We start from the raw sequence: 26,938 nt of genomic DNA on the forward strand, positions 1-26,938 counted from the left end.
GTGGCCATATCGCATATTTAATCTCTTCTTCAGTTGTTCGAAATCATCCGTCTCCTCTACGGCTATGGTCTGAAGCACATCTAAGGCATCTCCTCGAAGAGCGATAGTCAGGTTTACAGCCTTTGCTTTTTCAGACCATCCATTCGCTCTTGCAGCTGATTCGAACTGTTTCATGTAGTTGTTCCATGACGATTTTACATCGAAAGTTGCAAGTTTCACATAAACAGAACCTCCATTTTCTTCAAATTTCGGCCGTATTTCCAACTTACATTTCGTCTCATCTTATTTGTCTCTACTGTAATCGGATTGTTTTTTTCTCTGCTGTCCCTATTTCCTCCATCTTCCTTTCCATCTCTTTCATCTTTTCTTCGAATGCCAACATATTGGCAGCAACTTGGTTTTTTAACGAAGACATTCTATCGTCGAGGGCAGACATCTCTGAAGTGACTTTAGAGATTTCCAAAGAGATGTTAGCAGAAACTTTGCTTTCTAGAGAAAAAATCTCGTTAGAAACTTTGTCTTCTAAAGAAGCGATGTCGCCGAAAACTTTGTTCTCTAATGATGCGATGTCACCAAAAACTTTGGCCACCTCACCATAAACTTTGGCCACATCATCATAAACTTTAGCTACATCAGAAGAAACTTTCGAAATATCATCAGAAACTTTGTTCTCTAATTTCGAAATCGACGAGATGACAGCATCTTCAAATATAGAAGTTTCCAGGTCTAAACCCTCTTCCTCCAAAGCTTTCTTTAGTCGTTGGACTAACTCAGCCTTTTTTCCAGTAGAAACTAATTCTCTATCCTTGAGATGTCTTCTTAAATTCGTAACTGTGAGCTCATAAATCGTAGTCTTTTTCACAATTTATTTTATATATTCACTTCTGGACACCACTGTAGTATTTTTATTCATCTAATTTATTGTCTTCATTTATTATCAAAGGTTCTACATTTATAACACTTACTTTATTAAAGTCTTTATTACGATATTCACTAATTTATTTCACAATATTTATTTATATTTATTTTCGGCTTACAATTTAAACTCGATATTCAAAACTAGAACTAGAACTAACTGTTTTCAACAAAATTTCTTCCTTAAATATAAAATACAGTTAATCGAGAATTCCTTCGAATTCGGACGGCGACCCCCTCTCGAAAATTCAGGTTGGCAAACAGGTTTTTCAGCTGAGCGGCGAAATTACTAGAATAATTATAAGAATTAGAATAAAAAACAAAAAATACAGTGTCTTAGTAGATAATAACTAGTAATATAACTTTATATTATCTTTAATGCAACATCTAGTGCCTTGATATATTTTGTTGAGTTGCCACTAAACGATAAATACAATTTCACTTGTGACATAATATTTATTTTTTGTAAATATAATTATTTAAAAAACATTTTCAACGATCAGAAATTGCTATTTATGTACACAGCCCACAGCAACGCTGCTTGGGTGCTTATACTTGCAATGCATAAATTAGTTGTAATACATACATTTATGTAATATTTTAGATGTTTCGAAATAGAAGCCACTTTTCCACAAGATTCTCTACTGATAGTTCAGATCTATGATTGGGATTTGGTTGGCTCAGATGATATGGTCGGAGAGACAAAAATTGATTTAGAAAATCGGTTTTATAGCAGATACAGAGCCAGTTGTGGATTACCAGAAGTATATGAAGAGTAAGTATTTAATGAATATTTTGAAACGCCAATTTATATTTTTTACTTAAGATCCTCATGTTATTACAATCTGCCTTTTATTCACAACATCATGTAAGTATTAATATGAAATATTATAGCCAAGCTGTAGAGAAAAAAAAACGTACATTAATTTTATTAGTAAATTTTTGAAATCAACACTGCGTTATGAAAGGCAATGCCTGGAGTAACCTTTAAGTGCGTACAATTTGGAGTTAACTCCAAATTTTTGGTTATAATTTTTGTATGGTACTTTTAAGGTGCAAAAACGGTATTTTATTATTATTTTTATTGTATCAAATAGATATTTTAGTGTAAAATGAGCACAATATAATGAAAGTGGGTAAATAAAAAAAGCTTTAAATTGAGCTGTGCTAAATTAAATTTGACTCAATAGTTTACGCGACGATTGAAGGTCCAAAGATGTCAACTTTTAGCCGTTTAAAATTTTTGAAATACCTTTCGTAAAAATTATTTTTTTATGTAAAAAGCACTATATTGTAGCTATTTTAATTGCAAATCGAATTAGACCTTGTAAGATCAGATCAGTCAATGCCTTTTCAAAATACATTTAATTGTTTATTAAGGTTTCGTAAATTTCTCTAAATTTTGCCATGACGGAACTTTTTTGTAAAAAATGATAGAGATCTAATTCTAAAAGGATTCTCCTCTTAGTTAAATATATTTTTGTGTAGGAATAAAAATATTTGCCCAAAAAATTTTTCATCCCCAATGATTTTGTGTCTAGTTTCGACAAAACTCCAGGAAACGAAGCCCAGGTGCACCAGGTGCATCGGATACCATCGCCGTCATGATATTCGTGTTCAATGACCACAAAAATCTTCGAGTAGTGATATTGAACTCATTTCCGAATTACAAATTTATCATTTTTAATCACTTCGAAATGCACTTTGGAAAATGAATGTTCCTTGTTCAATAATGCAATTTTCATTTCCACATCATCGTTTTTGTTCACAAAATTTTTCGACATTCTTACGAATCGAATGCAACAAGTTTCATTAAGATTCATCCAACTGCAAAAAAATTGTTAGGTTTTGGGATTTTTACTGCTTCATTGCCTCGTCTATTTCGTAATGTCCTGTATTGAAAATTTTGAAGTATTTTCTGATGTATGTCGCGAAAATAAAAGTTATTACGGACAAAAATTATAACAAGTCCATACACAGTCACACCTAAGGTGCCACCATACTACGAGTATAATATCAATATTATTGATTACATATTGCAAATATGTAGATAGCTGATGTGTTTGTGTATTTTTATACCTAACCATTGAGATGCGTATGATTTTTGTCCAAAAACCTTACGTTTCACAAGAATTCGGTATCTTCATTCGATAAATCAGATATAGAGTCAATATAGATCATCTATAGATTTGGATATGTAATGTGTAAACGTTTTCCTGATATTCTGTTATTTTCCAACACGACTTGTTCGTACAAACCGGTTTTTGGTCAGAGCTTTTACATTATCATAGCACTTAATTATTGAGTGCTATTTTATTAAACTTTATTACCAATCTGTTTCTGAGATATAATATGTTAAACTTTGGTCATTACTCTCAACAACTCCATACGACCAGAAATATTTCCTTATTTAACAAACATTATCCAAACCACATGATAAATGAAAAATTGCCAGAATTGGATTCCTTGGGGTTATACTCCTATCGCATAGTATAAATTAATAATTATTTAAATAAAAGCTATGCAACAAAAATATAAAGAAATATGTTTATATAATTTCAGAGAAGGTTACAATGCTTGGAGAGATGCAATGAAACCCACTCAAATTTTGGCCAAGTTGTGTAAAGATGCAAAAGTTGATGCTCCCATATATGCTGATGGCTTAGTTAAGGTTGGAAAGCAATTATTTTTTATTCAAAATGATGACATCGATTTTTATAAAACGAAAGACGCTGAGGAACACATGGCGTTGGCTATTTTGCATAGGTAAATAAATTTCTCGAATATTTTAGAAAGGACTTTCGTTACAATTCATTTTGTTCTTCTATTCGCATTTAATTTGATTTTATTAATTAGTAGAATTTATTATCCTGTCAACAAAAATATATAAGGAACATTACTACTTTTTCTTTTTTAACAAAAACTTGAAAATTATTCAATCAATAACATTGTTTAATGAAAGCAAATGGAAAAAGACTTTAATAAACTTTTAACATTGTACAAAATCAAAATTGTTAAAAACAAAAGTGGTCATAGATAGTTGGCATTTTGCACGTGTTTCCACAGAGTCATAAGCACATCGTGATCCGTGCTGTGAATATGATTAAGGCTGGTACCTGGCAAGCCGATGTTCTAAGTTATTTTGACCTCTTTTGAAGTGTCATTTCGCACATATCCGTAACATTGACATGCAGTAGAATTAGAGCGGGATGAGTGAAGTAAGAGGATTTAATTCGTATGAAAATATTATGTACTACGTACTATCCTAGTTTTTCAGAATAAAAATGAACTCCTACTAAGTAGAGTTGACTCAAGCATTATATATTTACTCTTGACACCTTTACTTTCGTACTATATACACTCTAGTTTTTAAAAGATTGTTATCAAGAACTGATTGGTTACAGACCATTTATTCGTTTAATAATTCTACTTCCGCCATTATAACATAAAGATTCTCGTTACCTGAATGGAAAAGATTTTAATTTGATTGTGTAGATACGTTATTATTATTGTCTTTATCTATTGGCCACTTGTATAATTACAATCACCAATCTATTTTATTTTTTCATAAATATTCGTTAACTTTATTATAGGTGGTACGAGTTTCCAAAAATCGGATGCCCTTTGGTACCCGAACATGTTGAAACGAGACCCTTATATAACCCAGACAAACCTGGAATAGAACAAGGAAAATTAGAAATGTGGGTAGATATGTTTCCCATGGATATGCCCCTTCCTGGACCGCCAATAGATATTTCACCAAGAAAACCCAAAAGTTATGAATTGCGTGTAATCATTTGGAACACAGACGATGTTGTTCTAGAAGACGATGCCTTTTTTACTGGAGAAAAAATGTCTGATATATATGTTAAAGGGTAAGTTCATCGAACAGTACAGAATAAGTATTTATCAATTTTTCAGAATGGTATATTTTCGTTTATCAGTTTTCTCGAATGTCCCTGCGGGATTTTTAAAAAGGCCAAGAATCTAATGCTAATAAATTATTCCATATTTATTTATTACAATAACCTCCAGTTTTTTTTTTAAATAGCAAGTGTGGTCAAGTGGCACATCATTTGAAAGGTAATTTTCTCGCTACACGACATTTTTTTTTTTTTTAATTTACATAATAACTTTAAAGGTAATTTTGGATTTAACTAATTTATTGTTTGAATATAAGTAATAATAAGAACAGCATACAATTTCACCAAATTACAGAAGGTCATTTCGAATATTTAATGGGTTAATTTGATGAAATTTTATGTTTTTTGTTATTACTGTGTTCAACCAATAAATTAGTTAAATCCAAATTAAAAAAAAAATAGAGTGTCGTATAGAGAAAAAAAATACCTTTCAAATGATGCACTCGAAAAGTGTGTCACTCGACCATACTTGCTATCTAAAAAAACGAGTGGTTGATGCGGGGCAGTAGGGGGTTACATTTGGGGACATAAATTTTGCATGAAGATTCGTGTTTTTTAAAATTTTGAAGAAACTCTTGGTTTCTGAGTTTCTGGGGGTGGTCAAATTTTCGTTGGAACACACTGCATATATATATATATATATATATATATATATATATATATATATATATATATATATATATATATATATAATTATATATATATATATATATATATATATATATATATAATTATATATATATATATATATTTATTTATATATATATACATATATATATACATATATATATATATATCTGGACCTCAGAGCCAAACAGTATTAAGTCCACTTTTTTCCTATTTTTAGGTTATTATTGTTCCTGTAGTATTTTTTTCCGCCCTATCCAATGGCAATGCGTATTAAGTCCAATTTGTTTTCCTTTTCGAGATAGCTGTAGATTATATATGTTAAGTCCTCTATTAAATAGAACCAAACAGTATTAATGGTTTTCGATACTGTTTGGCCCTAAATGATATCCAATATGTATGTATTAAGTCCAGATGTGAGGTTAGTTAACTGTACTTAATACTGTGTTGTTTTAGTGTACATCAGTTGTCATAATATTAAGTCACATTATTTTGTTCGTTCAGTTAACAGAAAAAACGTGATAAAGGCGCTGTTTTAATATTTAATAAGTGTATATGGACAATATGATGACATCGAGAGGCCAAAAAATATTACAAATTACACTAGCACAAGCCCAGTGCAACGAAATATCTGAAAAACCTGTTATAACCTCACATTTGCCCGAGGAGAACGGTAATTAAATTACATGAAATGTGTGTATCAAAACAAATTTTATTATTTTTTCAATTTTAGCTTTTGTTGCTGTTGCTGCTAACGCCGAAGAAGCTGAGATCGTTATGGAAATATATCCAACCACTAATAGCGTGAAGGACATCCCTCATGAAAATTTGAAAGTTCTTGCAACTGGATGTGGCAATGCTACAGAGGATATTATTGCTTTGAATAATGATGTGTACAATACCATATTTTTTAGTAAAAATAATGTGCCTTCTTCCAATAGCAAAGAAATTCTGAGAGAAAATATAGACGGGTGTGAACTACCAGAAAATTCACTAGAACATTTTGTTCAAAGCAGTGAAAAGATTAAAATAACGAATTCGAAACAACTTCAAAAATTATTGTTCAACATGATGACGATAGACCTTACTATAGAGCAGCTGAAGTAGGTGCAAGTGTGTTGCATAAAGAAGTCTATACTGAAGCTAAGGATCCATCTTATCTACCTAATGAAAGCAGTGATACAAATGAACTAGAAGAACAAGAGAAAGAAGTAGAAATACGAGACACTAAAGGAAAGAAAAGAAAAAGAAATACTACCAATTGGAAGAAAAACATTAGAAAGCAGAAGAAAGTTGCTGGTGAAGAGTATCTGTCAGCCACCAATAAGCTTATTGGAAAAAATGAAATGAGACCACCTTGTCGTGATGAATGTAGAAAGCAGTGCAAACAGAATATATCAGTTGAGAGTCGTGCTCTAATTCACTCACAATTTTGGAATGGTACCATCGAAATTGACCAAAAAAGACAATTTATAGCTAGCTGTATCGAAGAAGTTCCAGTTAAGCGTGTACGTGCTAGAACGGGATCTCGTGTTGGAAAAAGAATTACGTCGTTGAAGTATTTTTTTAGTGTAAATGGTAAGAGGCTAAGTGTGTGTCGTACTTATTTTTTTAACACCTTAAATATTTCACAAACTACTGTACGTAATGCATTAACGAAAAGACAATTTAGGGGAATTGTAATGCCTGATCAAAGGGGTAAACATGAACCCTCTAATAAAATATCCGCTAACATAAGAAACATTATCAGGGAGCACATACAGAAGTTCCCGTGTATAGAATCACATTACTCCAGGAATAAATCCCAGAGGATGTATTTAGGGAGCATCTCAATATTTCTATAATGTATCGGTGCTTCTATGAAGATTGTGTAGAACGTCAAATTCCTAAAGAACATATTCCCAAGCAGTGGTTATATAATGAAATTTTCAATTCTGAATTTAATTTAGCCTTCAAAGAGCCAGGAAATGATACATGTGACACATGTGATGGGTATGTTATCAAACTCAAAGATTCGGTATCCTTGGAAGAACGCCTTGAATTACAAACTAACTATGACTCTCATCTTTTTGATGCAGATCATCGGTACAAACTAAAGCGACAGGATAAAGAGACTTTTAAAACCGAAGCGAACACCAAAATACTTTCGGTGGATTTACAAAAATGTTTACCCACTCCTCTACTAACGAATGCTTAGAGCTTCTATTCTCTAAAGCTATGGATTTTCAATTATACTGTATACGATGCAATAGAGAAATTAGGATATTGTTTCACCTGGGATAAATCTATAGCCGGACGTGGTGGAAATGAAATGGCTTCATGCCTTCTGAAATACATTAATTGAAATGTAAAAGAATCAGTAGAAAGGATTGTTATCTGGAGTGACAACTGTCCATCACAAAATAGAAATATTCAGATGATTATGTGCTATCTTTCGATTCTTAAGCTGAAACCGTCAATAAAATGCATTGAACATAAGTACCTTTTAAGAGGACAAACTCACATGGAGGTGGATAGAATTCATGCACGAATAGAAAGACAGAAGAAGGCTTCCAGTCAATTTTCGTTAATAACTCCGTGGGATTGGCAACAGCTTTTCAGACTTTGTGACAATAAATTGGCGGTAGCGGAAATGGAAACCATGGACTTTAAGAACTTTACCCAGTTATCAGAAGAATCCAGATCTTATTTTCAAAATAACAAAAAAACGATAACTAATCAAAACTTTTTAATATCTAAAGTTGTTCATATGAAGTTTTTAGCAGAAACACCTGGAGTTTTACATTTTAAAACAAATTTTAATCAAGAGAATTTTGAACAAGTTGATTTCAATAGAGCAACCAAAAGACTATCACGCAAAGGAAAATGTAATGATAATTCTAAGGAAGTTGTTCTCCATGCCAATTTAATTTTGAAACCAATAAGAGACACACTTAAGCCTATTTCAACCAAAAAATATAACGACTTGCAGAACTTATTACAATGGGTGCCTAAAAGATTCCATGAATACTTTAAAAATCTTCCACATGGTAACCTCAAGGAGGACAACTAAAAATACAATGATATTTATTATGAATTTTCTGTTTTAAGTTAGTTGTAATTATTCCTTTGTAACATTTAGGTCTGATTTCATTTATTTTAAAAAATAAATATTTTTGGTGTCTTTTTGCGTCTTATTATTTAATTGGAATTTATATAATGCTGTTTGTACTTTGCATTGTTCTACTGTGAGTTTCTTAATTAATAATAGTATCTAGTCCATCGTATCTACAGATTACTACGAACTACACAGTATTAAGTCACAAAATATGGTATTAAGTCACAAGATATTAAGTCCATTGTAAGAACCAAAGAGTATTAAGTCCCAATATTAATTTAAAATTATTTAAATAAATTAAAGTAAGAGGTTAGTTATTATCAGCTTTGTTTATCTTTAAAAAACATAACTGGGAAAATAATAATCCGTGTACTCCTATTTACAATAGGAATTGGTTCGAAAAATACCATTTTTCAAAATCTTCAAATTGTTCTCCTGTAAAATTTAAAATACAGGACTTAATACCGTTTGGCTCTGAGGTCCAGATATATATATATATATATATATATATATATATATATATATATATATATATACATATATATATATATATATATATATATATATACATATACGTATATGCCAGCATATTAATTTGTGTCGATTGTATGCTTTGTTTTATTTTGTTACTCTAACACAATGTGACTCTTTTAGTAGCTAACTGTAAGAATAAACCACAGACAGTTTACAATGATTACCTACAATTTTGTCCGTTAAGTACCGAAGTTTTACTTAACAATTCAATTGATGTTACATCTAGAATTCATACATGAATGATATGTCATTAATCATTTTTAATTTAGTCTACTCATATCATCATTATTTAATGAGGTTATTATTTTTATTGAATATAAAATTATTATTACATCTGAACTAAAAGTCAGCTATCTAAGATATGTATTTATGGTGCCTAACGTTTCTATTAATATTAAACGGTTTGCCTATTGGTATTATTTATTATTTTAGTTATTTTTAATCTAGACCAGTGTTTCCCAAACTTTCTTAGATCTTAGATCGGAGGCCGCTTTTGACCATAGTTCATTCGCCATTTAATAACATTGCCGAATCAAGGAAAGATCTACTACGCCATCTACGATTTGCTACAGTTTTTTAATAGGGAAAAATGTTTTACTTGCGGCTTCTATGAGCAAGTAACACAATTTATGTCTTCTTAAGTTTTTCTTCTGTATTTAACTCAGAGAGGGCGTTAGATTAGTGCCTAGATTTTTCTGGAATTCTAAATTTGATTTTATGTAAGCCAGAAAACGTGATAAATCAACAAACATTACGTTTTCCTGTTGTAGTAAAACGGTGCATAAGTTATTTGTATTACATTCGTTTTTCTTTACCTTTACTATTTTATTAGATATGCATAAATTTTTAAAATTATCGTTAGAAGCGTCACGGTCTGGAACAGTTATTTTTACAGTTTTTTGGATAAATCACAGTGCGTTATTTACGGAAAAGTGTAAGTATGAAGCCTTCGAAACTGCTTTTGCATTTAAATAGTAAACAGCCATACAAACAAGAGAAGTCTGTAGAATTCTTTGAAAAGCTAAGGTCTCTTCAGAATCAAAAAGCGATCTTTTCATCATCAACCACTACAAATGAACAATATTAACGGCAAGCTATAGAATTGCATATTGTATTGCAAAAACCAGTAAACCACATACAATTGCTGAAGATTTGATTCTACCTACAGCTGTTAAAAGGGTGGAAATAAAAATAGGTGAAAAAGAGACTCCAAAAATTAATTAAACCCTTTCTAATAATATTATTAAAAAAAAAATTCACAAGGCAGAAGATATTTGAGAACAAAATATTGGAAACATCATAAATTGTATGTACTTCGATCTATAAATAGATGAATTTACAGTTTATAATATTTATAAGGTACAATGGAAAAATGGTATCACAGAAGATATTGTATTTTGTTCTTCTCCAGAAACCAATACGACAATACTCTCGGAAAGAGTTTGTTTGAAACTTTAATGCAAAGTACTTATAAATACCATATTGTTTGGATGAAATACAGTGCTATATGTACCAATGGGTCGAGACCCATGACAGGACATCGATCTGGTCTTATTTTAAAATTGCAAGAAGTAATGCCAGGTGCTAAATAATTATTTTTTACATCAAGAAACACTAGCCTTAAAATATTTACCTTCTGAAATGGATTTTGGTTTAAAAATGTCATTAAAGTTGTAAATTCCATCAAAGAAAAATATGAAAAAAAACAAACTCACATTTTCTAAAAAAATTGTGAAATCATCATATATTTTTATGTGTAGATCTTCTTTACCACACGAAAGTAAGATGGCTTTCAAGGGATAAAGTCATAAAATGAGTTTTTCAGTTAGGAGCAGAATGTTTTGTATTTGAAAGATGATAATTCGAAATATAAAGATCTATTTTTAAATTCCCTTTGGCTTCTCAAGCTAGCTTTCCTTGATGATTTACTCAAACACCTAAATATATTTTGAATAATGAATTGCTAGGCCGTTTTGTTAGTATATTCATTGTCACAGATTTATAGAAAAAAATTAATTATGACAGATTTTAATTGCACAAAAATAATTTTGATTCATCACAATGCCTTTAAGAATTCATGTGAAAATCAGCCAAGTATAATAATATTATGATAAATTTTGAGAAAGTTTGCATGGATACTGAATCTATTTTGAACAATTCTGTTCAACAAGCTGACATTCCACCAAAATGAAAGAAAAATTTATTGAAATATGGTTTTGAACCAGAAGGATGCAAGAATAAGTGAGCGAAGGTCTGAAATGTTTCGTTTTTCGCTTCGTTTGCTTATGTAAGTTAAGTTCCTCATCAATGACCTATTAAAACGAAAGTGAGAAATCGCTTAGAACTCGAAAATAACATCATTGTGTATAGAATACAGAGTCTAGGTTTGAAAATCTGGATTCTTGGTGGGGCAAGTGCTTCCGCTTTTATTCGTATTTGATTTTAATAATTGTATCAATGCTTCAACTGGGTTAGTTCTCCCAAATCTAATAATAATACGTGCACAAAATACTTTAACAATGAGCTTTATTTAGCAAAAATCCCAAATCTGTCGCTTTTCACGATTGTTTGCTATTTTTTTTTTCTCTTACATGTCGCAGTGGCACACTTGCTCCGTCAGTCTGGGGTAACTGTGTCTCCCGGGCATAGTTTTATATATTTTTCTAGCTTGCATTACGGGGTAAGTACACTTATTTACTAGGCTTTTCTGTACACAGTTCTGAAACTAAAAAAATTTCATAATGTTGAAAATAAAATAACCTCAGAACGGTCGAATGACTCACAACAAAATGAGAAAGTATTTTATTTAATGGCAAAATTCTACAATTTATCTTAATTTATGTTGAATATCTCAAAAAAAACTTAATATTAAAATTGTGCATTCCACTCCTAACATATAGACAAGAATATCACAAGGGATATATCATCCACCTGAGGAAACACAATGCACTTTGTTTTTTCCTCAGGAACTTTACTTTGGTATCACTTTCAGTGAGAGAAATTACGTGGTCTTTATATAAAATGTCATTTCTGTCCCGACTTTGGCTTTTGAAAGCCACCAAAACCCTGTCTCCTACAGAAAATTCAGATAAGGGATCAAGAAATAGTTCATCCTTGTCGCCTTTTTCTTTTAACAAAATGTGACCCACCAAATCGCTATCTTCAGACTTATCGTGTAGAGAATCTGATCGTTCTGGTCTTCATCACTTGAGTTTTGTAAGCTGCCTTTGCTGCACAGTGATTACTTTACTGCCTGCTGCAATTCGCTTCTTTCTTTGCTGGAATTGATGTTCCACGTTTTACGGTTTGTAGTAAGAGATTTTCAAAATATACTGGAAATCTAAAAAACAGAATCATAAGGTTACGAGAGTAGCTCAGTAAAATCCTACAAAGTCCATATTGTTGAAATACGATACTCAAGAATTTGTCTCGAAGGTGGTAAAATCTGTCACATTTAGAGAAGTCTCTTCTGATATCTGATATCTGACGTCCGCTAAAATCTGCCATCGACTTAAAGAAGAAGCCTCGTAACAATTTTCAAAAACAACTTAATCATCAAATGAAAAGATACCTCCATTCTTGAATCCATCGTTGATAATTTCTGTGTTGATTGTTGTCCATATTTTCCCAATTAGCTTAGAAAAAATGTTTTTGGGAAGTCTCCGACCAGCAAAACTTGAGAGAATAGGTATGTCTCAGATCAATACTCCAAAACCGGGTACGGAACTACCACTAGGTCAATACTCTACTAGAAGAGGCTGGCCTTCAATCAATATCCTAGAGCCAGTGGAGTTGTTGTCAGATCAATACTCAGACGGAACTCTCCTTTCTCTTGCGACGGCTACTCTTTTATATGGTCAAAGACCTTCCATCTCCTCTAGCGCACATCGATGGAGGAGGGACTTCTGGTGGGGATGCGTGTGCACGAAGCGCTGACGGCATCAAGGCGATGCAAATCGTTACACCCCGTTCTCTTTGAAAAAAAATGTAGCATACATTTTTTTTGTAGCGTATAGCCTACAAAGGCGTGATCCCATTCACCCTTCTTGACAACTTGATTTTTAGTCTTGTGCCGTTGTTGCAGGTCACCCCGAATTTCTTGGTCCCCTTTTCCACCAGTTCCTTTGGGACGATTTCCGTCAAGTCGGAATTGTTTCCTTGTTGTGGCTCCCTCGGAGTCGTCATTGCAGCGGTTTTAGGTCCACGCGGCGCTTCCTTGGTAGTGATGGGCGTACCAAATAACTAGTGAAACTTCTTGAGGATGCGTTCCGCTTCCTTCCCAGGCGTGACAGGCAGCCCAGGTCTCTCTGGTGTTCTTAATTGGCTCATCTCTTCAATAATTTCTAGTATGTCTTCCATGACTGTTTGCTGGTTGAACTTAGTTCTGTTTTCAGAATTCGCTACTTAAGTACTGTCTGTCTCAGGTGAGGATAGGATCTCTTTGGAGGTGCCTTCCCACTCCCACTGTTTTAAATCTTTGGCATGCGCAGTCACCTGTTTGCGGTTGCTACTATCCAACAATTTTAGTTTTACCGGTGATATAACTGATGCTACTGTGTATGGACCTAAATATTTTGGCGCCAATGCTTCTAATTTATTTAAGTTTTCAATGTACTCCTGTTTATCTTGGCATTTCGCTGCATCTGATGCGTCTAATTCTCTTCCGAAATTAAGAAGCGCTGGTGAAAATACTGCCGAATCATGTTTTGATGAGTTTATGGCGTAGCAGAATTCCGGTATAAATTGAACCCACTCTTTATGATGATGAGATTATCTGGTGAAGATAAGTTTGTACGAAGCGTTGACGGTATCGAGGAGATGCAAATCGTTACAAAGTTTTTTAAAATAATTCCGAAATAAAATAGCTTCAATCCAGCCATTTTTAGTACGAACATAGGAAGTATTAGGGAAGGCATCATTTTCTTTGGCCATTCATTCCTGCCTTTTAAAACGATTAAAGGAAGAATTTTTTCGCCACTAGCACTTGCTGCCATCACCATCTGGTGGTTCTTGTGCATGATGTTCCTTGCTTGCCAACAACTTTTGTTTTAGAGGGGTCACTGGAAAATCTAGTTTCATCTATATTGTAGATTCTCTCAGGTTTGTCAGTAAGCCCCAAATATTGAATGGCTTCGCCCAATAACCTACAATAATCTTTAATATCAAATGGATACATGGACTAATTCCTTACAAACTCAACTATTTCCGGTTTCTTTCTAGACAGCCGATGTCTTCTTTTAAAATTCAAGAATCAGTCTTTAACTTGAGGTTGTTTGATTAGACAAACTGTTGGGTTAATTCTAAAACTTTTTTACGGGACAAACCGAATATCCATTGCTCCATCGTGCGAAGACCTTCTGCCAGTCGCCTTTCTTCTGCCAATGAAATGTCGGTAGATCGACCTTGTCCTGATTCCTTCGCACCTCTTATTTCACTCAAGTGATCCCGTAGTGTTGTCGTATGGATATCGTATAAGAGGATGCTCTCTTGACAGTGAAATTTCTTATATCCAAAGGCCCTGTTGTATTCCAATTTTATGCCGGGGCAAGTGCGTTGACGCATTTGCCCCTACACAAAAAACGCATTTGCCCAATCTAATAAATTTTTGGGGCAGCTGCGCACCTTTTAATTACTAGCAAACTATAGCGAAAAAACATATATGGTATCAAAACAATTGAAATTTCTGCAATACTAACCGAAAATATTCAATACAAATTAAAATCTAGTAAGCGATACGAGATCTAAAAGACTTAGAAAAAATCCTTACCTGCTTTTTGTATAACCTCAAACGTAACTACCAAAAAACACGTGTGTTACTATGTCGTGAGTTTAAAGACGTTGTCACTCACATGTGTAGCTGTTTCGTTTAATACTTAACGCTAAATTTGAAAACGGTTTCATACCAAACTTCACGTTACAAAAAATTTTATTTAGTTGAAACGCACTTACCCCGGTTACGTACTTACACCACCTTACTATAAACATTATTGTAAAAATATTTTTTTTTGGAAATCGTTTCCCGACCCCCTCAGTTCTTTAACGTGACCCCTTAAGGGGTCTCTACCCACACTTTGGGAACCACTGGTCTAGGGTATGAATGTAACAATTATATCTCTAACTTATATATTTGTTATAAGATGGTTGAAGGGCCCAGAAGACTGCCAATGTACAGATATTCATTACCGTTCTTTAACTGGCGAGGGTAATTTTAACTGGAGATTTATCTATCCATTTGACTACCTAGTAGCAGAACAAAAAATTGTTATATCACGGAAGGAATCGCTTTTCTCTTGGGACGAGACGGAATGTAAAATTCCGGCAAGACTAGAGTTACAAGTTTGGGATGCAGATCATTTTTCAGCTGATGATTTTCTAGGTATGTCTTACGTTTTTTAAAAAAGTTTTATTATAAATTAGTCCTTCCCAACAAATAAACATTTATTTTTCAGGAGCAATAACAATAGATCTTAATAGGTTTCCTCGTGGCGCAAAGTCTTCTAAACTCTGTACATTGGATATGCTAAAATCCGATGGATCTGTTCCTATGGTCAACATTTTTAAACAAAAACGAGTAAAAGGTTGGTGGCCATTTTTTGTTAAAAAAGACAATGAAGAGATGGAATTGACAGGAAAAGTTGAAGCTGAATTTCATTTGTTAAGTAAAGATGAAGCAGAAAAAGCGCCAGGTGGTTATGGAAGGAATGAACCTGATCCATTAGAGAAACCTAAGTAAGTAGATATTTGGTATAAAACAGCATGAGTATTAAGTAAATAATTATTAATATTTGATATTTTTATAAATATTTTATATTTAAAAAATATATTTGTTTTATTGGTACCCCATTTTGCATATTTAAAGAATGCCTTAGCGTGTTTAAATTCAACTTTCAAAAACGCACGTGTTTTAAAGTTGCCATGGCAACATCAACAGTTTTAAATATTCATCTGACCTGACAGGAGTACATATCTTGTAACGTAAAATAAATAAAATATGAATAAAATATTACTAACAAATATTTCAAAAGCTTTATTCATATATTTGAAAATCTTAATCTGTTAAATGAATGTGAAAAGTACAGGTGGTAATGTTTGAAATATTTATACTTCAGTTTTTTAAATCAGAGGAACTGTTCAAATTAATACTACCGACATTCTCGAAAGCCAATCTGTACACTGAAAGAATATTTATCGAAGCCTTGCACGAAACTGAAAAAGGTATTCTACTAAATAGTTGCCGGCTAAACAACATCAGATATGCAGATGACACCATAGTATTTGCGGACAACTTAGAAGCCTTACAAGTTCTTATGAACAAAATCACGTATTACAGTCAACAATATGGACTCAGTATAAACGTTAAGAAGACAAAGCTTATGATAATTAGCAAGAAAAGGATAACAGAAGGTCAACTCTAGGTCAACCAAACCCCTGTAGAAAGAGTGACGCACTACAACTACCTCGGCACCATAATAACTGAAAAATGGAACAACAACCAGGAGATTAGAGCACCCATCGGAAAAGCTATATCCACCTTCAATCGGATGGGGGCCTTCTTCAAGAGTCACAACCTCTCTCTTGATACAAAAGTAAGAATGCTGCGATGCTACGTCTTTTCTGTCCTTTTTTATGGTGTTGAATCGTGGACCTTGAACGAAGATATGTGCAGAAAATTGGAAGCATTTGAGATGTGGCTATATTGGAGAATACTTAAGATCCCGTGGACTGCCAAGTCACAAATGAGGAGGTCCTCAGAAAAATGAATAAGAATCGAGAGGTACTGACCACTATCAAATCTCGAAAGTTACAGTTGTTCGGACATATTATGCGAAATTAATCCAGATGTGCCCTCCTTTAAGCCATCCTGCAAGGAAAAATATTTAGAAAACGAGGTCCAGGAATAAGAAGAACATCTTGGTTAAAGAACCTCAGAATCTGGTTCAATACAACATCTGTGCAGCATTTCCGCGCTGCTGCAGATAAGATGATAAAGATTGCCATGATGATCGCCAACATTCGTAACGGATAGGCACATCAAGAAGAAGAATGTTATGGATACGAGACATGGGTGATGACAGAAGACACAAAACGAAAGCTTGAAGTCTTCGAAAGAAAAGTCCTATGAAAGATATTTGGACCTATTAACGAAAACTGAGTATGGAGATTCAGGTACAACCATGAACTTTACCAACTGTTCAAAGAGGCACTGATTTCATAATTCGTTAAACTTCAGAGACTTGAATGGGCTGGTCATTTACTGAAAATAGAGACTGAAAGATTGACAAAAAAACCCTAGATAGTAAAATGCAGGGCGCAAAACCAAAAGGAAGACCATGAAAAAGTCGGGAGGATGAATTGGCAGCAAAATTTGCTAGACGTGAGAACCTGGAGAAGGTCGGCGCGGGACCGACAAGGTTGGAGGTATAGTTTGGAGACGGCCAGGGCTCGATTTGAGCTGTAGCGCCATTGAAGAGAGAGAGAGAGAACAATTGTAAAACGTCAAGCCATCACAATCTCAGATGGTCGGATAGTAATAAACAATACGCTTCCGTCTTCCTCGATGTCATGTAAGCGTAAATCGCACAATTCACATCTTCTGCAAGAGCCAAAGATAATGCAAATGGCTACCACCTTCAAAAATAAATACGTAATGTATACGTAATCTGTGAAAAACTTCCGCAAATACATACGCCTTCTTTGAATACATACGCCTTCTTGGCCACGTCATACTTTGCAATTTCGAGTGGATATCCCACATAGTCGACGGCATGTACTGTTCCGACATTTTTTGAAGGTAAGCAAGCACAACTCATTCATCTGTATTTGTTCCCTTTTGCTCTTCCATTCATTTAATGAGCTTGTCGTATTCTTTTTTATAGGCATCTTTCGATTTTTGCGGTATTAACCGAGATTCTACTTTACTATTTAAGCATTCAATATCAGAACTCATTTTTAAGCAATATGTAACCAGTGATAACAATTAATCTTATGTCACAGATTGCCAATTTTTGTTTTTCTCATTTTAATAACGACGAAAGGTATACTGATGTACATCACAAACTGAACCAATATGAGTTTTATTTCAATTTTTTGTAGTAATAATACATGATTTCAAAGAGCACCGTCGTGCTCGAAAAATCGCTCAGGTTTTAAAGACCTTAATATCCACTAATATACTATTCCATTACAAAAGGGGTATAAAAATCTAAATAATAAACTTAATCTATTTTTCTTGTCCAGATGCCTTACTTACTTCATTTTCTAATACATTTTCTGAGTCTACATTTTCTTCTTCTTTATTGATCTTAATATATTAAGTCTTCTTATTTACCAGTTTAAGCTTTATTTCGTATAAAATTACGTATATGTAGACCTTCTCTTAAATTAGATGGCAAACACCTCATAGGACAAATGCATGTGCTGATGAACAAAGTTTGGAATGATGAAAAGATCACTAGTGACTAGAAAACCAGGATTATATGTCCAATCTATAAAAAGGGAATAAACTTAAATGCGAAAATTATCGCGGCAGAATCCTCTTGTGTACAGTGTACAAAGTTTTTACTTACATATTAAACAAACGACTGAAATTAACTGAAAATAGTGTCGGGGAATATGAAATCGGTTTTCGAAGGAAGGAAGATTCACCACTAATCAGCTATTCCCAGGGAAACAAATTCTGAACAAATCGTGAGAATACGACATTGATGTCCATAGCATATTTATAGATTTTACACAGGCCTACGACTCGATTAATAGACACAAGTTATATCAAATATTGCATATTTTTAACATCCCTAAAAATACATCCGACAAGTAAAACCAATAATGAACTCATCAACAGCATTTGTCAGAGTACAAAATGAGCTCACTGAGAACCTTTTGTGCTAAGACAGCTGAATATAGGAACATGTAATCTACTAACAAATAAATAAATACAGATTGCCACCTATGCCGATGACATCAGCATTATATCTGGCAGAACAAAAGAGGTGGCAGAAATATATTCACAATTAACAAGAGGGTCAAAAGAGACCGTACTAGAAATAAATATTTAAATTATAAAAAAGCTAATACAGACAAGAGCTAGGGGAAACAGGCGTACAGTTGAATTAGAGGACGATATTGAAACTGTAAAAAGTTTCACATATTTGGGAGTTACATTAAACACGGATGGAACAGAAAAACCAGAAATTCAAAGAATAATAGTAAAGGAAAATAAAACCTATTTTTTACCCGCCCATGTATTCTACTATAAAAATACACACTAAAGATCGAAAATCAAGGTCCACAAAACTATTATCAGACCAATAGTATGTTACAGATGCAAGACATTTGTGATAACAGAAGGCACAAAAAGAAAGCTGGAAGTCTTCAAAAGAAAAGTTCTATGGAAGATACTTGGACCTATTAACGAAAACGATATATGAAGATCTATGTACAGCCATGAACTCTACTAACTGTTCAAAGAGGTACCGATCTCAGAATTCTTTAAACTTCAGAGACTTCAAAGGGCTATTCATTAGTGAGAATGGAGACCGAAAGAATGTCGAAAAGTATCCTAGATAGTAAAAATGATGAAGTGGCAGCGGAAGCGCAAAATTTGCAATACGTGGGAAGGATAAACAATCATAAAACTTACATCTTAAACAGGTACTTTAAGAAGTCACAGATCTGCAACATGTCTGGGACAATGAACACAGAATACAATGGAAAAATGCATCAATAATCATGAAAGAAACAGGCGAGAAAAATCAAAGAAGCAGCTCTCATCCTACTATAAAGAAAATATGTAGCAAACTCATCAGCACAATGTAGCAGACTATGACTGCAATATTGAAAGAAGAAATCAACAACAAGAATATACCAACACCAACGGTTTAAGAAAAACTCTAAGACACATCGTCTTCAATCACGCACAATACATATGCAACACACAACATACATACACAATACACAAACACTTCCACGCACAAACGCTTATAGCACATAATAATGCAGAACACTTAGAATAATCAGAATTTGAAGTTCCATAGGGTAAAAATCCACATTCATATATATTTTTAGCCAAAGCATTGATGTTGCCTATAACACCGCAGGCAAGTGGATCAACTTTCAATTTTGTGAAATGATATAACCTCGTTAACAACTTTGGCGGTTATACACCTTTTTTAACAAAATTCTTAAACAATCTTTTTTGAAAACGATCTCCGCAGTGGAAATCGAAACGTATTTTTTACACAATATTTAAGTTAGACATGCCACAAGAAAATAGTTTCAGAACCATATGGGATAGAAATTTCAAAATAGAGAGAAAAACGAAATTTCAGAAAAATTTAAAGAAAAAAGAAAATAAAGGCTGATAAAAAATGGAAATGGAAATAACCGTAGCAAAAACTAAAGTAGAAATCTATAGGAATATATACGATGGACTTATCATAGAGAACGAAAACCAGATATATATAAAAAAGACAAACATAGGGCGAAGAAAGAAGAATGGAAAATATTTTTATCAGATTAGATGTAAATAAAATGAAAATAATAAAGTACTGGTTCACGAAAAGAAAAAATTATTAGAAAATATACTTTACATTATATTAAGAAAATAATTTGACCAAAAACAGTAGAACTAATGAAGCCAATAACAGCAAGGGTGATTAAAATAATAAATGAGGAAGACTGAAGAACTACAAAAAATAAAGAAAGGTTAAAAATTGGACCAGATAATATCAATACAGAAGTGTGAATTGTGGAAAGACAGCAAGAAGTTGGTTGAAACAGGAAGAACAGGTTTGTGTAGGGACAAATCCTAGATGACTGAAGAAGCCGTATCTCGGTACCTGTAGGTAAAAACAAATTAGTTTAACAATGTTCAACAATATATAAGCTATAAGGCGTAACCTGAAAATATGGGAAAGTATTTAGAAAGTTGATATATAGATGGAGTTACTATTAAAAATAATATAACTTTGGATGGTGAGATGATTGTAAAAAATGAGGGGATAAGTATTACAGAGCAATGTGGAAATAGATAGAGGTAAATGCAGTAGAGTTAGATCTAGATTCCCATGAAGCCAAAGGGTATCAAACTTACTTAAATCCAGTTATAATTATTAGGTAGTTAAAAATAAAAAAAGATGTACGTGTCGGAAATGAGAATATTTAGATGGATGAATGAACAAAAAAAGGGAAAAATTAAGAATTAACAACGTAGTAGAAATCCAGATGTGACACCAATTGATGGCAAAATGTAAGTACATGAGTTAAGATGACTAGGACACGTTTAAAACCAAAATAATAGTCACCCATTACAAAGAACTGCTAGATTGAAAATATCTGGAAAGAGTAGTGAAACAGACCAAAGAAGACCTGGTAGGAGATGTTTAGGCAAAATATTTCTTTGAAGTAATTTCAAAGCGTTTTGTTGTTGATATTATATTTAATCATTTGTCCTTTTTTGAGGGTTATGGTTTGTACCTACTTCATTAAATATTTTTCTACTTCGTACTTCTTAGTTAGACTCCCAATTTAAATAGAAAACTAGCTACAAGCTTACCAATCTTTTAATATATGTTATAAAATATAAACCGTGTTTTTAATATAATAAATAAAAGCTTCAATATAATATGTGCATGTGTAGTCATCTTTTATTTCAATATACTTACATGTCTTTTGTTGTGCGCAGTTCTCAAAAGAGAGCATTGCTTTTTTGTATGTCTGCTTGAATGCTAGATTTTGCGAACATCCAAGTTGTACATATTTTATAATAATCATATTTTTACAATATTCATTTTAAATTAAATTTTATTTTCAGTCGTCCAGATTCATCTTTCATGTGGTTCATGAATCCGTTAAAATCGATTCGATACATTATTTGGCACAACTACAAATGGACTATTCTCAAATTGTTTATAATAATAGCAGTAGCATTAATTATATTGTTATTCTTCTATTCAATACCTGGTTACACTGTTAAGAAAATGATAGGAGCTTAAACTAGTATTAAAAATTAAAATATTATGCACATATGTATATATACTCCAGATATATACAGGGTACGCGAAGATCAATGAAATGATTATTGGGAAATCAGTTGACCATATTAGAAATACTACACTGAACGACAAAAAAAGTGGCCACCCTATAAATTTCCGAAAATAAAAATTCATTGGAAGTTTTATGCACTGTTTTATATTGCGTCTCAATTTAAATATTTATTGCGATCATATAGGCTTGTTTTTGACAGTTTTGACATTTATGTTGTTGTTTTCTGTAGTCGCTGTTTATTTTCTAAGATGAAAACATTTAATTAAACAGTAATTTAACTTTTCAAACGTGGATTTCGACTAAGTAAATAATTAAGATATGGTGTTATCTACAGTAGATGTTGCTCGAATTATTGCATTGCTACAAGACGGAAGAAGTCAAGTTTATGTATCCGAAACTGTAGGTATTTCAAAAGCTGCTAAAAACAGAATTATTTAACATCTCACCTGACAAGACGATGTACGGTGGACGCCTACGCAGAAATGCATGGCACCTTAAGAAGAAGAAGAAGAAGTACGGAGAGCTTTCCATCGTTTTATAGAGACTGATAAATACTCACGTCGTCCTGGTTCTGGTCGTAGAAGAGTTACCTCGCAAAGAGATGATCATTTTATTGTGATGGAACTTTTAACCCTACGTTAGGCGCGTGGATATTACTGACTGGGTTAGGCGCGTGGGCTACAATAGTAGACCAATTTATTTAAGAATTTTAATTGGTTGATTTATCTCAACTTAAATTAAAATTTTTAAAAATTAAAAGTTTTATATTGGAATTAGACGATAATATGAAAATAATATAGAATAAACACTGAAAACTTCTAAAAATTTAAATAATGTATTTTAATTCATTTATGAGTATAATTTTGCATCAAGGGATACAAATTGCATAATAACCTTGTTTTCTGTATTAAAAAAAAACATATATAAGAACATTAAATGTAACATGCAATAGATAGTAATCTTAGAATAAAACCAAAACATAATGATTAATTTTACGTTAAAAATTGAAAATAGCCTAAATTTGCTGAATGCACTCTACACAGATCTCCCTTAAATGTTCTTTGCAGGCATATCTTTTACACTTTTCACATTGTTTTCGAGTTAATCTATCGCGTTTTCGATCACAAAATATACAACGGCTTACTGTATTTTGACTTGTCTGTAATTCTGTAAAGAATATAATGTAACATTATACATTATAATTGTTTCAGGTTTTCTAGCGTTTCCTGTCTCATTATCGATTGCATCGTCATGGTGCATGCTTTTGAAATTAAGATTTGTTTTTTTTTGGAAATATGATACCATATTCCTTGAAAATTTTAAAACCAAAATTACTACGTTCCGGTTTTTTTGCCATTTTATTTATCCTATTTTCTGTAAAAAAAAACAACTTTTATGGTAATCGAGAAATCACCTGAACATAAAAAAATACTCACGCGATTAGGCGCACGGGCTACAATCGTAGCCTAGACGTAAAAATTCACTAATATCTTTGAAACGCACGTGCGTATCCAATAAACTCTTAGCAAGTATTCGTTATTGATGCCTTACAAGCAGCTATACAGAGCAGCCACATTGCAACCAAATATTGGCGCCAGCTGCAATAATTTAAAATGCACTGGGCTACGTATATAGCCCACGCGCCTAACGTAGGGTTAAGAAATCGCCATTCCATAGCAATTGCTGTAAGAAAACGTCTGCAGGAGGTTCGAAATGTGAATGTAAGTAAGAGAACGCTTAGAAGACGCCTCAATGAAAAAGGACTAGCAAGAAGGTCGGCTATTTTTTCCGAGTTACAACCCAGACACTGTAGGAATCGATTAATTTTTTCTTGACAACATTAACACTGGGAGAAATAAAAGATATGCTCAAGCTTGTTTGTCCCAGAGAAGAAAGTTTGGCAGTGGTGGTATCATAGTTTGGGCTGGAATCCCATTTGAAGCTCAAACTGAACTTATTTTTATCAATGGCCTCCTGAATGCTCACCGATATATGGAGGATGTTTTGGCAGAAGCATTAGTTCCATTTGGTCCATTTATTAGGGATAATTTCGTCTTTATGCATGATAACGCAATATTACTGCAAAAATAGGGACAAATTACTTGGGAAAAGTAGGAATTGATACTCTAGAATGGACAGCCTGCACCCCTGGTCTGAATATCATCGAACATATCTGCCATAAACTTCATGGTAGGGTTAGAAGTCAACCAGGCCAGCCAGAAAGTCTTGCAGAACTTCAAAACATGCTTCGTGAAGAATATGAACGTATTCCTCAAGTTTTTATTTAAAATTTGTTCCTTTCCCTTCCAAATCGTATGCAAACGGTTATAGATGTTTTAGTGAGTAATACCCGATTTTATGTCAATTTTGTCCAATTTCACTCGTAATTTTTATTGTTTGTAATTCGTTTCGATATTACACTATTTTCTTTTGTAGCCTTCTAATTAAATAAATTGTGCTAAGGAATCAAGCAGTAATGGCCATTTTTTGTTTTAAAAATGGAAGATGTTGAGTATACCATATAAAACAATGCATAAAACCTTCAATGAATTTTTATTTTCGGTAATTTATAGGGTGGCCACTTTTTTGCTGGTCAGTGTATATCTTAGATATACACTGACCGGCAGTGGATATCTAAGAAATTAAAATTAGAAACTCGTGTTATGGGATATATAAGGCATTTGTAAACAACAAAATTATATGGTGGAAAACAAAAATTTATGAGCAAAAGAGCAAGCAGTAAGCAGCTTGCAGTAATAGTACGTGCGGAACCAATATTTGTTAATTCAACTCTATTTTAAATTTGATGCTAATTTCTTTGTGAAAAAAGAGTTAACATTTTGGCCTGATATAATTTGGATTCTACGAAACTTGTTCATTAGAAATTTCATCAAAATCCCTTATGTTTAACCATTGTTTTTTCTTTTTAATTTTTTTTTCTATCTAAAAATTTAAAGCGTAGTTCTTCCTTATGTATAATATTGTGAGCCTCTCATCCCTTCATAATTCTCGGCGTATTTCGGGGTAATGGCTAAATTTATATCTATCCTAGGAATTTACAATGGTTATAGCCAACCTTCATTAATGGCGTCGGCAATAGAAGAAGAAGTGGCCGAAGTAAGCTAATTTTCTGTTCTTTACGGTATTAATAATTTATCTTTTCTTAGCCTCTGGAGAATAGTTATGTTATTTATGTGGCGTACCTATATATAAGACACTTAACATACGTCGGTAGCACTACTACTACTTGTCGGTTTATAACGTTCTCTGCCGTTTTCCGACTTCCAATCGCCACATAGTCCGGTTGTTCCATAGCTCTCTCAGTTCTTTCTCTCTCGGTCTACCTCGTTTTCTCTTTCCTTCTGGTTGCCATTTTAATATTTCTTTTGGTATTCGCTGTTCATCCATTCTTTGTATGTGTCCGCACCAGATAAGTTGTTATGTTGTTAGGTCATCTGTGATTGTTCGTTTGATTCCCATTATTTCTCTAATGCGTTCGTCGGTAATTCTTTCTCTTCTAGATCTTCCTGCGGCTCTTCTCCAAAAATCCATTTCCGTCGCTTTCAACGTTGCCAGTGTTCTTTCTTTCAGTTGCCATACCTCACAGCTGTATAAAGTGATACTTTTTACTATAGTCTCATATATCCTCTTTTTATTTTCTTTGCTGATGGATTGGTCCCATAAATTGCTATTTAACATTCTCTCTTATGGCTTTGTCTAATGTTCCATCTTGTGAAATAGTAATACCTAGATATTTGTAGTCACAGCATTGCTTTATCGTGGTGTTATCGTCTAATATGAGATATTTTTGTTCTACTCCAATGCACAGGTATTCGGTTTTCTTTTTATTTACTTCTAGACCCCATATATCATACTCTTCAATTCATTTTCGTGCTATGTAGTTTAAATCGTCATAATCTTGAGCCATTATTACTTGATCGTCTGCAAAGTTAAGCGTATATACCATAGTGTTGGTGAGGTATCCCCATTGTCCTGCATTTTTGTTTCCATCTTTTTAAAACACTTTCGAGGTATATTTTAAATAAAGTGGGGGACAGACAACACATCCTTGCATTACTCCTTTTGATGTTATAAATCCTGTTGTTATTTGTGTCCCTGCTTTTATTTTTGGTATTGGTTGTATAGAATTTTGACGGCTTTTAATAATTATTATTCTATATTAATATTCGTGCTTTCCATTGATTGCCACAGCTTCTTCAGTGGAACGCTGTCGTAGGCTTTCCGTAGGTCGACGAACAATATATTAATCTCTTGATTCCGTGCCATTTTTTTCTATTATCTGGGTTAAGGGGAAAATGTGGAAATAATGGATCGACCCGTACGAAATCCTGCTTGTTCGTCTGCTTCATAATCTAAGTATTCTCTCTCGATTCGGTTCTTTAAGACCTTTCCATATATTCGACTCATAGATCCGGTTACAGCTATTCCTCGGTAATTTTCACAATTATTTTTATCACCCTTTTTATGTATAGTACTAAAGTATGATATCTTCCATTTCGTAGGGATTTCGCTTGTGTTTATGAATTCTTGAAATAGTTGTCGAAGACATTTGTACAATTTGTTCGTTCCGTACTTAAACAATTCTCCGGGTATATCCCCTGGTCCGGGTGCTTTGTTCCTCTTCAGCTGTTTACATGCATTTTTAATTTCCTCTGTTGTTAATTTTATTGGCGAGCCGACTATTGAAATTCTATCTTGGTTTTGATTTCTATGTTCTTTAAATTCGACTCTATTCTCTACCAAAAATTCTTTGAAATACTCTTTCCAGTCTTCAGGT

General features: G+C 33.1%; 1 protein-coding gene across 1 annotated transcript in view; it reads left to right on the forward strand.

Annotated features, from left to right (window-relative positions):
* The window catches only part of LOC140448876 (otoferlin-like), a 576,219-nt gene extending 553,992 nt beyond the window's left edge, over positions 1-22,227 (forward strand). The window contains exons 26-31 of the mRNA XM_072542001.1: positions 1,520-1,690; positions 3,478-3,681; positions 4,509-4,790; positions 15,234-15,472; positions 15,546-15,825; positions 21,908-22,227. Of these exons, the coding sequence (XP_072398102.1) occupies positions 1,520-1,690; positions 3,478-3,681; positions 4,509-4,790; positions 15,234-15,472; positions 15,546-15,825; positions 21,908-22,088 (1,357 nt within the window). The 3' untranslated portion in view covers positions 22,089-22,227. The remainder of the gene's footprint in view (positions 1-1,519; positions 1,691-3,477; positions 3,682-4,508; positions 4,791-15,233; positions 15,473-15,545; positions 15,826-21,907) is intronic.
* The last annotated feature ends 4,711 nt before the right edge of the window (positions 22,228-26,938 follow it).

The sequence above is a fragment of the Diabrotica undecimpunctata genome, chromosome 8, assembly GCF_040954645.1.
Source record: "Diabrotica undecimpunctata isolate CICGRU chromosome 8, icDiaUnde3, whole genome shotgun sequence".
Classification (NCBI taxonomy): domain Eukaryota; kingdom Metazoa; phylum Arthropoda; class Insecta; order Coleoptera; family Chrysomelidae; genus Diabrotica; species Diabrotica undecimpunctata.